This window comes from Schistocerca piceifrons, chromosome 5 (genome assembly GCF_021461385.2).
Source record: "Schistocerca piceifrons isolate TAMUIC-IGC-003096 chromosome 5, iqSchPice1.1, whole genome shotgun sequence".
Taxonomy (NCBI): Eukaryota; Metazoa; Arthropoda; class Insecta; order Orthoptera; family Acrididae; genus Schistocerca; species Schistocerca piceifrons.
Window position 1 is genome coordinate 473,325,362 of NC_060142.1, and position 15,264 is coordinate 473,340,625.

Sequence of the window (15,264 nt, forward strand, 5' to 3'; positions counted from 1 at the left end):
AACAAAAACGCTGGCAGGTCGATAGACACACAAACAAACACAAACATACACACAAAATTCAAGCTTTCGCAACAAATTGTTGCCTCATCAGGAAAGAGGGAAGGAGAGGGGAAGACGAAAGGAAGTGGGTTTTAAAGGAGAGGGTAAGGAGTCATTCCAATCCCGGGAGCGGAAAGACTTACCTTAGGGGGAAAAAAGGACAGGTATACACACGCACATATCCATCCACACATACAGACACAAGCAGACATATTTAAAGACAAAGAGTTTGGGCAGAGATGTCAGTCGAGGCAGAAGTGTAGAAGCAAAGAAGTTGTTGAAAGACAGGTGAGGTATGAGTGGCGGCAACTTGAAATTAGCGGAGATTGAGGCCTGGCGGATGACGAGAAGAGAGGATATACTGAAGGGCGTGTGTGCGAGTGTATACCTGTCCTTTTTTCCCCCTAAGGTAAGTCTTTCCGCTCCCGGGATTGGAATGACTCCTTACCCTCTCCTTTAAAACCCACTTCCTTTCGTCTTCCCCTCTCCTTCCCTCTTTCCTGATGAGGCAACAATTTGTTGCGAAAGCTTGAATTTTGTGTGTATGTTTGTGTTTGTTTGTGTGTCTATCGACCTGCCAGCGTTTTTGTTCGGTAAGTCACCTCATCTTTGTATTTATATATAAGTATTTGGAAGTATTTTCTGAAAGTCTTTGTCTAGAGTGTAGTCTTGTACAGAAGTGAAATGGATATGATAAACAGTTCAGACAGAGAGAAGAGAATACAGCTTTTTGAAATGTGGTGCTACAGATGAATAATGAAAATTAGGTGGATATACTGGATAACTAATGAACAGGTATTTAAACAACTGGGCTGAGGAAAGAATTTTATGGTACAACATGTCTAAAAACAAAGGATCGTTCAAAAGGACACAGTCAGTTTGGTTATGGAACTCCGGAGATGGGAACTTGCCCTTCAGTATATCCTCTCTTCTCGTCATCCGCCAGGCCTCAATCTCCGCTAATTTCAAGTTGCCGCCACTCATACCTCACCTGTCTTTCAACAACTTCTTTGCTTCTACACTTCTGCCTCGACTGACATCTCTGCCCAAACTCTTTGTCTTTAAATATGTCTGCTTGTGTCTGTATGTGTGGATGGATATGTGCGTGTGTATACCTGTCCTTTTTTCCCCCTAAGGTAAGTCTTTCCGCTCCCGGGATTGGAATGACTCCTTACCCTCTCCTTTAAAACCCACTTCCTTTCGTCTTCCCCTCTCCTTCCCTCTTTCCTGATGAGGCAACAATTTGTTGCGAAAGCTTGAATTTTGTGTGTATGTTTGTGTTTGTTTGTGTGTCTATCGACCTGCCAGCGTTTTTGTTCGGTAAGTCACCTCATCTTTGTATTTATATATAAGTATTTGGAAGTATTTTCTGAAAGTCTTTGTCTAGAGTGTAGTCTTGTACAGAAGTGAAATGGATATGATAAACAGTTCAGACAGAGAGAAGAGAATACAGCTTTTTGAAATGTGGTGCTACAGATGAATAATGAAAATTAGGTGGATATACTGGATAACTAATGAACAGGTATTTAAACAACTGGGCTGAGGAAAGAATTTTATGGTACAACATGTCTAAAAACAAAGGATCGTTCAAAAGGACACAGTCAGTTTGGTTATGGTTATGCAATGACATACTCGTGTGTGTGTGTGTGTGTGTGTGTGTGTGTGTGTGTGTGTGTGTGTGTGTGTGTGTGTATGTGCGCGCGTGCACACACGTCAGTGGGGGGGAAAGGGGGGGGGGGGGAGGCTGTTCACTGGGTGTCTTAAAATTGAAGAGGGATACCAAAACATGAATGACTACAGCAAGCAGGCTCAAGTGGACGTAGGTTGCTATACTTATGCAGAGATGAATAGGCTTGCACAGTATAGATTAGCAGCATGGTGTGGCACATCAAACCACTCTCTGGACTGAAAAGGACAACAATAACAACAACAACAACAACAACAACAATAATAAAATTCTAGAAATAAAATATTCTTACTGAATCATTCATTCAGTAATTTAGCTACAGTGCTTAGACAGCCAGAGTAATTTTACATTTTGCTACCCTAACTAATGACTGAAACGTCTATGCACCAAACCCGAGCTGACACATTCTCTACAGAGCACTTCACGTAAATGGTTTGCTAATCTAATGCCTGAATTCATGAACATGAGTTTGCGGATTAGATTAATACAGGCTGTATAAATGACACAATAAAGTTAACATAGGTAAAATCTCTCCACACACAAACAGTTTTATAAATTCAACAGTATAAAATTTTGATGCTGCTGTTCAAATATCTTTTTATACGCATATTCAACACTAATGTTACTCTGGTAACATTGGATTCAGAAATTTTTGATCAACATACTACAGTGAATAGCCCATTTAATATAAAAATTACACACATGAATAAGAAATAAGACAGCGGTTACCTTTTCCTTTGGGTACCTTGGTCTCTGGGATGGGTTTGGCACTTCAAAAACTGCAAGACGGCAGTGAAAGCCATCTGTAGCCTTTGACTTGTAGTCATTATGTGAGTTTCCCAATCTAGTTCCATGAACTGGAGAGTATTTTCCACCCCTCTGAACTGTAAATAAAAAAGGTAGCATAGTATTTCACTAATTCATATTACAGATTTTAAATCCTATGGAACTAAGGAGCAAGAATGAAAAATGGAAGAGATGAAAGGATGAGGGCAGGAGGTCCATCTGGGTAACTAGGGTACCACTTGATTATGAACCACACTATATGCCAATTAAAATTATTTTGTGATTGATGTTTCAGCATATTAAGTGGTAGGGACGAACCGCCATCCAGTCACAGTTTAGGCGTGAGCGCCAGTTGCTGTATTGCCTGTTTTGTAGGTACGTACAGTGCATTGTGAACTGTAGTGGGCGTGTGCTGTCAACTCCCCCCCCCCCCCCCCCCGTCCCCCCCCCCCTTTCCACTGTCTTGCCACTGCAATCTGTCAATCATATAGTAATTTTGATCGGAGTATACCATTTGCCTTAAAAGATTTAGGGAAATCATTAAAACCTAAATCTGGCTGGCCAGAGAGGGATTTCAACGCTGCTTCTTCCAAATGTGAGTTTGGGGCTCTTCCGCAATACCTTACCCAGTTTGTGAATGAATGAATCCATATACTCAACATGATTGCTCTACAAGCTCCAAATAAACTGTCAACAGCAAGCAATTGCTTGTAGGTTACCAAGCATGTGTGCTGTTTTTCACATATTTTCCTTCTAAGAGGAGTTAAATAATCTGAACTACAAAATATGGTAGGTTCTAGGGACCTCAGTGATAGTCTTGAATGTGTCAAAACTACGTGCGGAACTATTCGTACTGATTATTAAGAAAAACAGTACTGTAATTAACAAACATTGGCTGTTGGCCTTAAACCTCACTGACAACAGGACTTTATCAACTGACACTCTACCTTTATTTAAATTCTATATTTATCGTCAAATGTTAATGTTAATTCACAAATACTGAATCATAACTTTTCGTATAAATAACATTTTTAATTACTAATACATGAAAATGAAATAAGTTTACAGACAAATGAGATGCCTAATTGTGATATGAAAAAATTATAAACATCAATAACACGTTTTAATCTTTAGATATAAAAAAGTGTATTATTTTTATTTGATGTATCTCATTTTTGTAAAATCTGTTTTGAACGCACTCATTTTCATGCAACTGGTAGCTGAATACATTATTATTCAGCATTTGTTAATTAAATGCCAGTTACAGAATCTCAGATAGTAAACTGAAATTAAAAAAAAAAAAAAAATGTTACTTACATGTAATTGGTCAGATGTCTACTGTTCGTAGACCACACATGAAGACAAAAATCAAAATATTGGAAAAATGCTGAGGCGTGTTCCAGACAGTGTTGTCAAGCCACTTATGATGAGCATGAACTGTCTGCACCTGTCAGTAATGTTTAAATAAACCCGATGCTTTCCATAATACCTATTCACATACATGTTTTAATTGTAACTGGTAATTTGTAGCTTTACAGTGTGCGACAGTGTTGCTTTTAATTAACGCTTATTCTAATACAGAGATATGTAAACAGGAAGAATAAGGTGCCGCGGTCAACAACGCCTATATAAGACAGTTCAAGCATCTGGCACAATTGTTCGATCAGTTACTGCTGCTACAATGGCAAGTTATCAAGATTTAAGTGAGTTTGAATGTGGTGTTACAGTCGGCACACAAGCGATGGGACACAGCATCTCCGAGGCAGTGATGAAGTGGGGTTTTCCCTTACGACCATTTCACGAGTGCACCGTGAACAACAGGAATCCAGTAAAACATCGAAACTCTGACATTACTGCGGCTGGAAAAAGATCCTGCAAGAAAGGGACCAATGAAGACTGAAGAGGACCATTTGATGTGACAGAAGTGCAACCCTTCGACAAATTGCTGCAGATTTCAATTCTGGGCCATCAACAAGTGTCAGCGTGCGAACCACTCAATGAAACATCATCCATATGGGCTTTCGGAGCCAATGGCCCACTCGTGAACCCTTGATGACTGCACAACATGAAGCTCACGCCTCACCTGGGCCTGTCAACACCAATATTGGACTGTTGATGACTGGAAACATGTTGCCTGATTGGACGAGCCTCATTTCAAATTATATTGAGCGGATGGATGTGAATGGGTATGGAATCAACCACATGAATCCATGGATCCTGCATGTCAGCAGCAGACTGTTCAAGCTGGTGGAGACACTGTTATGGTGTGGGGCATGTGCAGTTGGAGTGATGTGGGATCCCTGATACATCTAGATACAACTCTGACAGGTGACATGTACTTAAGCATCCTGTCTGATAACCTGCATCCACTCATGTCCATTGTGCTACGTGACAGATTTGGGCAATTCCAGCAGGACAATGCGACACTCCGCATGTCGAGAATCAGAATTGCTACCGAGTGGCTCCAGGAACACTTTTCTGAGTTTTAACACTTCCACTGAACACCAAACTACCCAGCAATGAACACCACTGAGCATATCTGGGATGCCTTGCAACATGCTGTTCAGAAGAGATCTCCACCCCCTCGTACTCTTACGGATTTATGGACAGCCCTGCAGGATTCATGGTGGCAGTTCCCTCCAGCACTACTTCAGACATTAGTCGAGTCCATGCCACGTTGTGCTGTGGCACTTCTGCGTGCTTGCGGAGGCCCTACACAATATTAGGTAGGTGTATCAGTTTCCTTGGCTCTTCAGTGTAGTTTTGTTCAGTGAAGACGCAGCTAATTTGTCTGCATGTCTCTGGAAATGTGGATTGGTACAAGCTACGTCCAGTCACTGCAGACTGCAATATGGCTTCATGCTTTTATATGAAAGTTGTCAAAAGTTTGACTGATATACAATGTGGTCAGAAACAGTCTGAAAAGCTTGTAAGAGTCTTGCAGGGGAAGTTGTGTTGAGAAATAATTGTTCAGTTCCAAAAAAGACGCATTCCACCTTTTAATTGGTAATGAGCATTTGAACAAATTGTAACTCACGGACCCACAGATGTCTGTGCACCGCTACATTTTAGCATGTGCAAGAACCTGAATTTGTGAACGCAACAACCTGGTTGGCTAATTTCAATGCTAAATAACTCGTAAATGGTGTAACACTCTTAAAAGCTTCTCAGATTGTTTGTGACCACTCTGTATATTGGGTACTATAACCATCACGAAATATTTGGCCTAAGAATCCACACCCAGTATGGTACCTTTTATGAACCAGTTCTATCCTGCGACATTCACCGGTTATGTAACGTCTTTGCATGGGAATCTCAGAATATCAATATGCCCAAGACATCACTAACATGCCTTTCATGCACAGGCAATATTTTAGTCAGTTCCTGCATGGAAACTAACAGCAAAATACCATTATCATCACTATGCACTAAGGTGCATAAACGATTTGATAATAGCTATCGATATGTCATGGTATGGGATTTATATTAAAATGATGAGATTCAGCTTTGCAGTTCAGTATGCAGATAGTTTATACTCATCACAACAATGGTTGTGATCATGTGTTAAACAGGTTTGGCAATGCTGACTGATATCAATGCATTACATCAGACTTTGTAACTAGGATTTAGCTTTTTGTTTAAAATTACATGGTTGATTATGTTTGTTTTGACTTAGTAAGTAAATGCTTGATAATGACCACAAGAGTGAAATTGGCCAACAGCAAATAAAAGTACTACATAAAGTTACAGGCTCAGCAGAAACATGTCTTCAATGAACTTGAATCATTTCAGTTGATGAAAATGCTTTGCTCTTAACAGTGCTCAGGAACTTTCTAAATTTTGAAAGCTTTTTTGTGAATTTCATCATACTGCTTTAAAAAGATTTACGACCAGGCACTGATCTCTTTAAGTATGAAGAAAATCAAAGATCTCCTTGTGATACCTGAAAGAAGATGTTTCAATTTATGAAGCAGTGGTTGTAATATTAACTAGATCCTCTTTTCTGAAAACGATGGAACTGAATACTGATCTATCAGTTCTGAGTTTTAGTTGTTAAATACAGAAACAGAATACATATTCACTTCAGCTGCAAGCCTGTGTTGAGCAATTTCAACGAGAAATAAGAACTTCAATTTTGGCACGAGCTAATATGTGGTTCCAAAGCTTTATAATGAATGATCCTCTTTTCTGAAAATGATGGAACTGAAGACTGATTTATCAGTTCTGAGTTTTAGTTGTTAAGTACAGAAAAAGAATACATATTCACTTCTGCTGCAAGCCTGTGTTGAGCAATTTCGACGAGAAATAAGAACTTCAATTTTGGCACAAGCATAATATGTGGTTACAAAGCTTAATAATGAGTAAGGTTTTCAACAAATACGGGTAATTTTTAGCTTTTCTCAAATGGTAAATCTGAGTTAGCTAGATGAGAATGGAGATGTTCCTCCTTGCCCATTCTGCCACCAGAAACACAACATTATCTTTTGTAAATGGGCACTATCCTTTGCTTGTGGGAGATTCATCTGTTAGGGCTCAGTCATTAATTTCTTTTTAAGAAGTTAAAATAAATGCAACATGTCTTACTACAAAAAAGAGGATATGGCTACTCACTTAGTTTTGTTGTTTTAAATTAGAGCCTGCAGCAGTTCTTCACTCAACTTTTAAACCCTGCCCACAGATTGCAAACGTTGCAATATAGGTTAAATGCCAATTATCGGGTACAATCACCATCATGGATTAAACTATTTAAACCTTCTTCAGCAAAGACTGGAGGTGTTGAATGTGGAGAATCATTCATATCAAAATGATCCTCCTTAAAATCATGAACAAATTTTCTGATACAATTTCTTTGATGGCACTCATCAGAGACACAGCACAAATGTTTCCAGCCCCCATTATCCTCTATTAAAATCCAAATTAAACAATATATCACAAATGTTTGACTTTTTCTACTCGACACTCAATTTTCTGATGTTCAAAAAAATGTTCATAAAGTTCAAACAAGCGAAGTTCAACATATAACTGCAAGTACAATATTATGAAAAGGAAAGTTGCTACTTACCATACAGCAGAGAAGCTGAGTCACAGATAGGCACAACAAAAAGACTGTCAGAAATAAAACTTTCACCCCCCCCCCCCCCCCCCACATAAAGCTTTATTTGTGACAGTCTTTTTGTTTTACCTATCTGCAACTCAGCATCTCCACTATATGGTAAATAGCAACTTTCCTTTTCATAATATTGTTACATTCCATCCTGGATTTTACAAATACAGTATTAGAATTTCAAGTAAAAACTGACAACTGATAAATATACCCATACCAATCTGCATGACAACATACCAAACAATAATTCAACAAACCAATTATTATACTACCCGCTGAATGGTGTTTGTTTGGTTTATCATAGATACTACATGTGGAAACTTGCACTACAATAATAAATAATCGCACTTGCCAAAGGAAGTGCAGTTATGCTCGCTGTAAATCAGAGGTAAAGGTACAATGTGTCATGGTCACACGGACAGACTCCGGTCACTCTCGCACAGAATCCGGTGGCTGGCTGCCAGTGGCATCATCTGCTGCACCAGAAATAGTTCTGAGCTGGTCAGACAGCCACGACTTCTTTTGCTTCAATGATTTTATGTGATTTTGCTACTGCTGGCAGGTTAAATAAATTCCATTTGTGTTTCTGTCAGAAAGTCGCATTTAGCATAGATGCAATTTCATCTCAAACCATAAATCATGATCATGAATTTCTCTAGAAAAAAATGTGTGTTACAACTCATAAAATATGTTTTAAGAAATAAAATATTTTCATTTTATTTTGGTTTCTATAAATGCGACAGTCACACATACTTATGGGCCTTCACTTAACTCACAAATTTTCTTCATAATTTTGTTTCCTTATTCGGAAAATCACAGAATGCTAACTTCCTTCTTATATTGCCAGAAACAACTGAATTATAAGCAATACCTTCTCTGCTCCGGCTATATATATTATGTAGATATTTATCGCGAAAAATTATATAGAAGGAAACATTCCACGTGGGAAAAATTATATATAAAAACAAAGATGAGGTGACTTACCGAACGAAAGCGCTGGCAGGTCGATAGACACACAAACAAACACAAACATACACACAAAATTCAAGCTTTCGCAACAAACTGTTGCCTCATCAGGAAAGAGGGAAGGAGAGGGGAAGACGAAAGGAAGTGGGTTTTAAGGGAGAGGGTAAGGAGTCATTCCAATCCCGGGAGCGGAAAGACTTACCTTAGGGGGAAGAAAGGACAGGTATACACTCGCACACACACACATATCCATCCACACATACAGACACAAGCAGACAGGACTTTAAATATGTCTGCTTGTGTCTGTATGTGTGGATGGATATGTGCGTGTGTGCGAGTGTATACCTGTCCTTTTTTCCCCCTAAGGTAAGTCTTTCTGCTCCCGGGATTGGAATGACTCCTTACCCTCTCCCTTAAAACCCACTTCCTTTCGTCTTCCCCTCTCCTTCCCTCTTTCCTGATGAGGCAACAGTTTGTTGCGAAAGCTTGAATTTTGTGTGTATGTTTGTGTTTGTTTGTGTGTCTATCGACCTGCCAGCGCTTTCGTTCGGTAAGTCACCTCATCTTTGTTTTTATATATAATTTTTCCCACGTGGAATCACATTTTTACGAGTTCTTATGAATTATCTACTCGAAAACCCCAATAACAAAACTTATGAAAACTGCAGAATATATTGTTTGTTTAATGTGTTAGTAGTTACTGCAAGCAAAGTGCGCAATATTTTTCTCTGTAAAGTGCTAAATTTTTAACGTTCTGAATATTCCGCATCCTTGAATTTCTAGTAAAAAATAATGCATGTTGGCAACACTGTTTCCAGTCTCCTGTTTACAAAAAATGAGTGAGAAATTGGAGACGAATAATTCCGCATAGAGTTTTGTTTTTGGTTTGAACTTTTGTTAGAAACAATGTCACTGGGAAAATACAGCAGTGAATGGGTGAGGTGTGCGGACTATGAGAAAAGACACAAGAAGGTGATGTTTAAGAAAAGTGAAAAACACTTCACAATTGTTGGAAATCTTTCAGAGGTATTGCAGAAATATCTCGGTCCTCAAGTAATTGTCTTACTATCACATCCACTGTGCAGGGATTGCTATATTCACTACAACAAGAAATTTAGTGATAACCCATCTGAAACTGGGTATGAAATTGTTGATGCAATGAGCCTTAGCAGCTACCTATACTGAGAAGGTACAATTACTGACACAGATACCACATAGCTACTCCAAGCAGCAAATACAGAAATACATACCCACTTCCTCACGTTATCTAATTTCAAAAGTTCATAAAATAAAGAATGAAAAAGATATTTGGGTATGGTTAGATGCCTACTGCGGGCATTCATTGCAAGATGATACACTTAATGCTGCTCTGCAGTATTACCTATGTTATGACAAAGGTTGTAACAGGCATGGTCCTGATCAAGATGATGATAACTCTGTTGGTGAAAACGATGAAAAAAGTAACAAAAGTAAAAAGATATATGAAAAGATCAGTAATAGAGGCATACTTTCTAATGAAAAAGGAGAACTAAAATTTAAAAATTGGTCTCTCAAAATTCTACTCCTTACTGCCAAAAGTGTCAAATGCCAGCCACTGAAAGCAATATGCACATGTATTTACTGCACTAATTTGAAACTTATTTGTTTCACCGTAATAGTGTCACATTGTGTATATGTCAAAAACTACAAGGTAAATCTTGGTTGCAGGAGTGTACAGTACGTCCTGTACTGAAGGGATGACTGTTGAAGCACTACACCTTGAGGATACTGACAATGACGTAACCTATGGATTGTGGAAGAGAGGAGAGTTGGTGAAGAAGATAATGGAGCTTGAGAAGTTTGTTACTGAGGTTAGACATTGGGTCATGAAAGAAGTAGCTCATCATCATGTCCACATGATTCACAGACAGGGAACAGAAGACTTAAAATCAGCCACATCCCAGAATACTGACACATTAGTTCTTCATTTTGACTTAGCTGAAAAATGGCCTGTTGCTTTACAGAACAGAGTTCAAAGTTAGCACTAGCACACATCACAAGTGTCAATATTCACATGTGTTGCTCACCTCCTTCGAACATCACACTGTTTTGCTATTGTCAGTGATGATCTCATTCATGGAAGTAGATATGCATGCTATGATATCATGATAACTGAGGACGCAACATCTAGACACCATACATTTCCTAAACATGTGTATGTGGCTGATGGTGCAACATCTCATTTTAAAAACCACTTTCAGATTTATGAGCTTGGAAAATATTGTGCAGGAATGGATATTTTCACCAACAGGTCATGGAAAAAGTTCATGTGATGTGGTATATCTCTGTACACATCTCCAGTATGAAGCTATTGATGCTGTAAGAGATGTGACTGGATTTGTACAGGACATACTGAAATTACTGAAGCACATGGTGAAACTCTTCCTTCTAAATGAGAGTACAGTAGGTGATTTCTGTTAAAAAAGGAGAGAGAGAGAGACACACACACAAGAGTGGTCTGCTATGAAGCCAGTGGTAGGAATTCAGTCAAGTTACTTCTAGGTTGCATCCTGGAGTGCCATATACAGTGAAATCCCTATTTTACATTTTTGTGTGGGCCAAACATAAAAACCATAAAATTAAGGAAAATGCAGAATTGAGGTAAATGTTAAAACTCCCCAAAATATGAGCAAAAACACATTTAATTGGCATATATGATTAAAAATCGCAATACTCTCCTACAGTTTGTATAAAATCTAAGTGAAAGAAATTAAATGTACAATATAACGTTTGTACAACAATGTGTGGTATTGAATTTCATCAGTTCTTCAAAAATCACAGATGTGTAACAGCAAGTAAAAAGTCAACAAAAAATTGAAATTGGCATCTGGGTATAAGGTAAAATAGCTAATTTCTGACATGTTACAACTACAAATTACACCTTCAAAACACGTTTTTGAGAGACCATCCTTTGTGCTCACCCAGAAAAAAAGTAAACATTGTTTAACATGTTGAATTAAACCAAAAACATCACAGCAGCTAAGTGGTTAAACCACGAGCATAAATGCAGACATCTGCTTAATGACATACTTTGTCACCACTGCTGTTATTGTTTGATGCTTTTCTTATGAGTCACACTTCATATGCTCACCACCGTTAGAGTGTTATTTCAGGCTTGATGAGAGAAACAGAGTTTACTTCGCCAATTGACACTACAAGCTTATTAGGAGTTAGCTCAGTGAATTTCTGTACACTGTGTAAAATGTAAATTTGAAAGAAAGCTTAGGTGCTACAGTTTTGCTTCAAACCCTCTTTCACTGCTGCCAATCTTCACGACCTACAATGTGTGGTGCAAAGTATATACATGATTAGTGCATGTACTTGTTGCAACTGTATCATGCCAGATTTGAACACCAAAGTATTTAAAATGTGCTGTCGCAAAACTCTTGTTCTACACTCCTGGAAATTGAAATAAGAACACCGTGAATTCATTGTCCCAGGAAGGGGAAACTTTATTGACCCATTCCTGGGGTCAGATACATCACATGATCACACTGACAGAACCACAGGCACATAGACACAGGCAACAGAGCATGCACAATGTCGGCACTAGTACAGTGTATATCCACCTTTCGCAGTAATGCAGGCTGCTATTCTCCCATGGAGACGATCGTAGAGATGCTGGATGTAGTCCTGTGGAACGGCTTGCCATGCCATTTCCACCTGGCACCTCAGTTGGACCAGCGTTCGTGCTGGACGTGCAGACTGCGTGAGACGACGCTTCATCCAGTCCCAAACATGCTCAATGGGGGACAGATCCTGGAGATCTTGCTGGCCAGGGTAGTTGACTTACACCTTCTAGAGCACATTGGGTGGCACGGGATACATGCGGACGTGCGTTGTCCTGTTGGAACAGCAAGTTCACTTGCCGGTCTAGGAATGGTAGAACGATGGGTTCGATGACGGTTTGGATGTACCGTGCACTATTCAGTGTCCCCTCGACGATCACCAGTGGTGTACGGCCAGTGTAGGAGATCGCTCCCCACACCATGATGCCGGGTGTTGGCCCTGTGTGCCTCGGTCATATGCAGTCCTGATTGTGGCACTCACCTGCGCGGCGCCAAACACGCATACGACCATCATTGGCACCAAGGCAGAAGCGACTCTCATCGCTGAAGACGACACGTCTCCATTCGTCCCTCCATTCACGCCTGTCGTGACACCACTGGAGGCGGGCTGCACGATGTTGGGGCGTGAGCGGATGACGGCCTAACGGTGTGCGGGACCGTAGCCCAGCTTAATGGAGACGGTTGCGAATGGTCCTCGCCGATACCCCAGGAGCAACAGTGTCCCTAATTTGCTGGGAAGTGGCGGTGCGGTCCCCTACGGCACTGCGTAGGATCCTACGGTCTTGGCGTGCATCCGTGCGTCGCTGCGGTCCGGTCCCAGGTCGACGGGCACGTGCACCTTCCGCCGACCACTGGCGACAACATCGATGTACTGTGGAGACCTCACGCCCCACGTGTTGAGCAATTCGGCGGTACGTCCACCCGGCCTCCCGCATGCCCACTATACGCCCTCGCTCAAAGTCCGTCAACTGCACATACGGTTCACGTCCACGCTGTCGCGGCATGCTACCAGTGTTAAAGACTGCGATGGAGCTCCGTATGCCACGGCAAACTGGCTGACACTGACGGCGGCGGTGCACAAATGCTGCGCAGCTAGCGCCATTCGACGGCCAACACCGCGGTTCCTGGTGTGTCCGCTGTGCCGTGCGTGTGATCATTGCTTGTACAGCCCTCTCGCAGTGTCCGGAGCAAGTATGGTGGGTCTGACACACCGGTGTCAATGTGTTCTTTTTTCCATTTCCAGGAGTGTATTTCTGTGCGACCTCTCTGTCATAGCACATCATCTGCATGAAAAGTATATTTTCAGCACTCCACAAAATGCTTTTACCCCTACCTGCACTCCCATCACTGAAGGGCCACTTCCCCTATCCACACGTCCTGTAGGTGACCCCATTTTATGTGTGTTAGCATGGTGTGGTAGCTGCGCTGGTTACTGTGTGACTTAACAGGTTGACAGCCAATAAGAGTTCACTAGCCAGAAATGGATGACTTTCCTCGATTATGATCAAGCATATTCTTCAAGACTCAATGTCTGAATTTAAAAGGTTGACGATTTATACTGTTGCTAAATGCAGTACTTCAGAAATAAATGCAAAAAGATATGATTGAATTATAAGTGGCACAAGAAAAGTTGGTGACTGGGCCCCTTCGTCACGTATTGGCTTGGCCTGGAATGCTTCGTGTCGACTATCTTCCTTTTTAATCACTGCAGCAACCTAGCAGTAGTTTTGTCACAACTGCACGGTGAAGCTAAATGTTGCAAGTTGTGTTGGCAACACCGATCATGGATTACATACGCACTTCCTCTCTCATATTTCTCCTCTCCAGAACAGCTTAAAATATCCTCTTAATTCCACCACCACCACCAATGGAATGAACCATCTATCTTTTGAGCCACTTATAACTTGTTCAGTCACGTCAAATGTCAATGGGAAGAAAACAGGATGGAAACAAGCAAGGCGTCAAATAAGAACTTAGAATGGAGGTAAACCTTATTAGGAAGAAATGTAAAATGGGAGAATTTTTAGCATTAATCTTTTGGGTTTTTACAGGGGCTGCAAATTTATGGTGTAGAATTGTCAAAAAAGTAAAATCAGAGAACTTAAAATCAAGATTCCACTGTACATACATTGCAAGAACAGTTCTCCACGAAATACAGTCTGTTACTGTGTGTGAAATGCAGAGACCTCAGTATACTTTAGAAGAGTTTGTTGTGAGCAACTTCGTTTCTTGTGTGTATGATAATCAGTGGTGGGTGGGACCAAAAATTAGAGTCTCTCACGAGCTTCAAGATGTAACTGCTCTTTTATGACACCTCATGGTCTGGTAAATTCTTTCAAATGGCCATCATCAACACATCAGTGTGCAGTTCCAATTTCCCAAGTATTGCTCTTGTTGCATCATCCTTGTCCATGTGCAAATTCAGTCCAGCTATACAATTTCACTGAGAAGCAGGTGAAAAACAAATGAACTCTTTTCAACAGTCCAGTATTGATTGTTACAGTGTATGCAACTTTAATTCATGGAATGCCATAAAGAAGTAAAATCATGACAGAAGACAATAAAAATTTGTGAGTAATGTTAGAAACAGAAAAATGCATATACAAAGCTATTTTCTGTATCTAATTTTCTTTAACATAATGCTTGAACAAAATGAACAATTGTTTTCCCACTCTATCACAAGGCTGTAAAATAATTATTTTGGCTACAATATATCAGTCTCGCATTACATTTACTCAGCATCAGCAATCAGTTTAAATTTCTAGGTGTCCAGTATTTTTTGACAAAAATTTCTCTAATTTTGCACTGCAAAATATTGTCCACTCTGATTGTACTTTCCGTAAGTACAATGACCAACTAACACACCATGCAAGTTTTTGGAATATTCATGATGGAAGTTTTAGAAAAAATAATTTCAGATTCTCTCAATTTTACATATAAATATTTTTACACATTAAGAATTTCAAGCATTAATGTCATAGCTGACAGCTAGCTGTCTTTCCATTTATTATTTCTCAAGAAAGTTAACATCCTGCCACTATTCATATTTACAAAACATAATGTTGAAGTTTTCT

At 40.0% G+C, this 15,264-nt stretch overlaps 1 protein-coding gene across 1 annotated transcript in view; it reads right to left on the reverse strand.

Moving 5' to 3' along the window:
- Positions 1-15,264, reverse strand: part of LOC124798038 (mitotic checkpoint serine/threonine-protein kinase BUB1-like) — a 232,625-nt gene that overhangs the window by 134,327 nt on the left and 83,034 nt on the right. Inside the window, exon 6 of the mRNA XM_047261258.1 lies at positions 2,456-2,610. Within this exon, the coding sequence (XP_047117214.1) occupies positions 2,456-2,610 (155 nt within the window). The remainder of the gene's footprint in view (positions 1-2,455; positions 2,611-15,264) is intronic.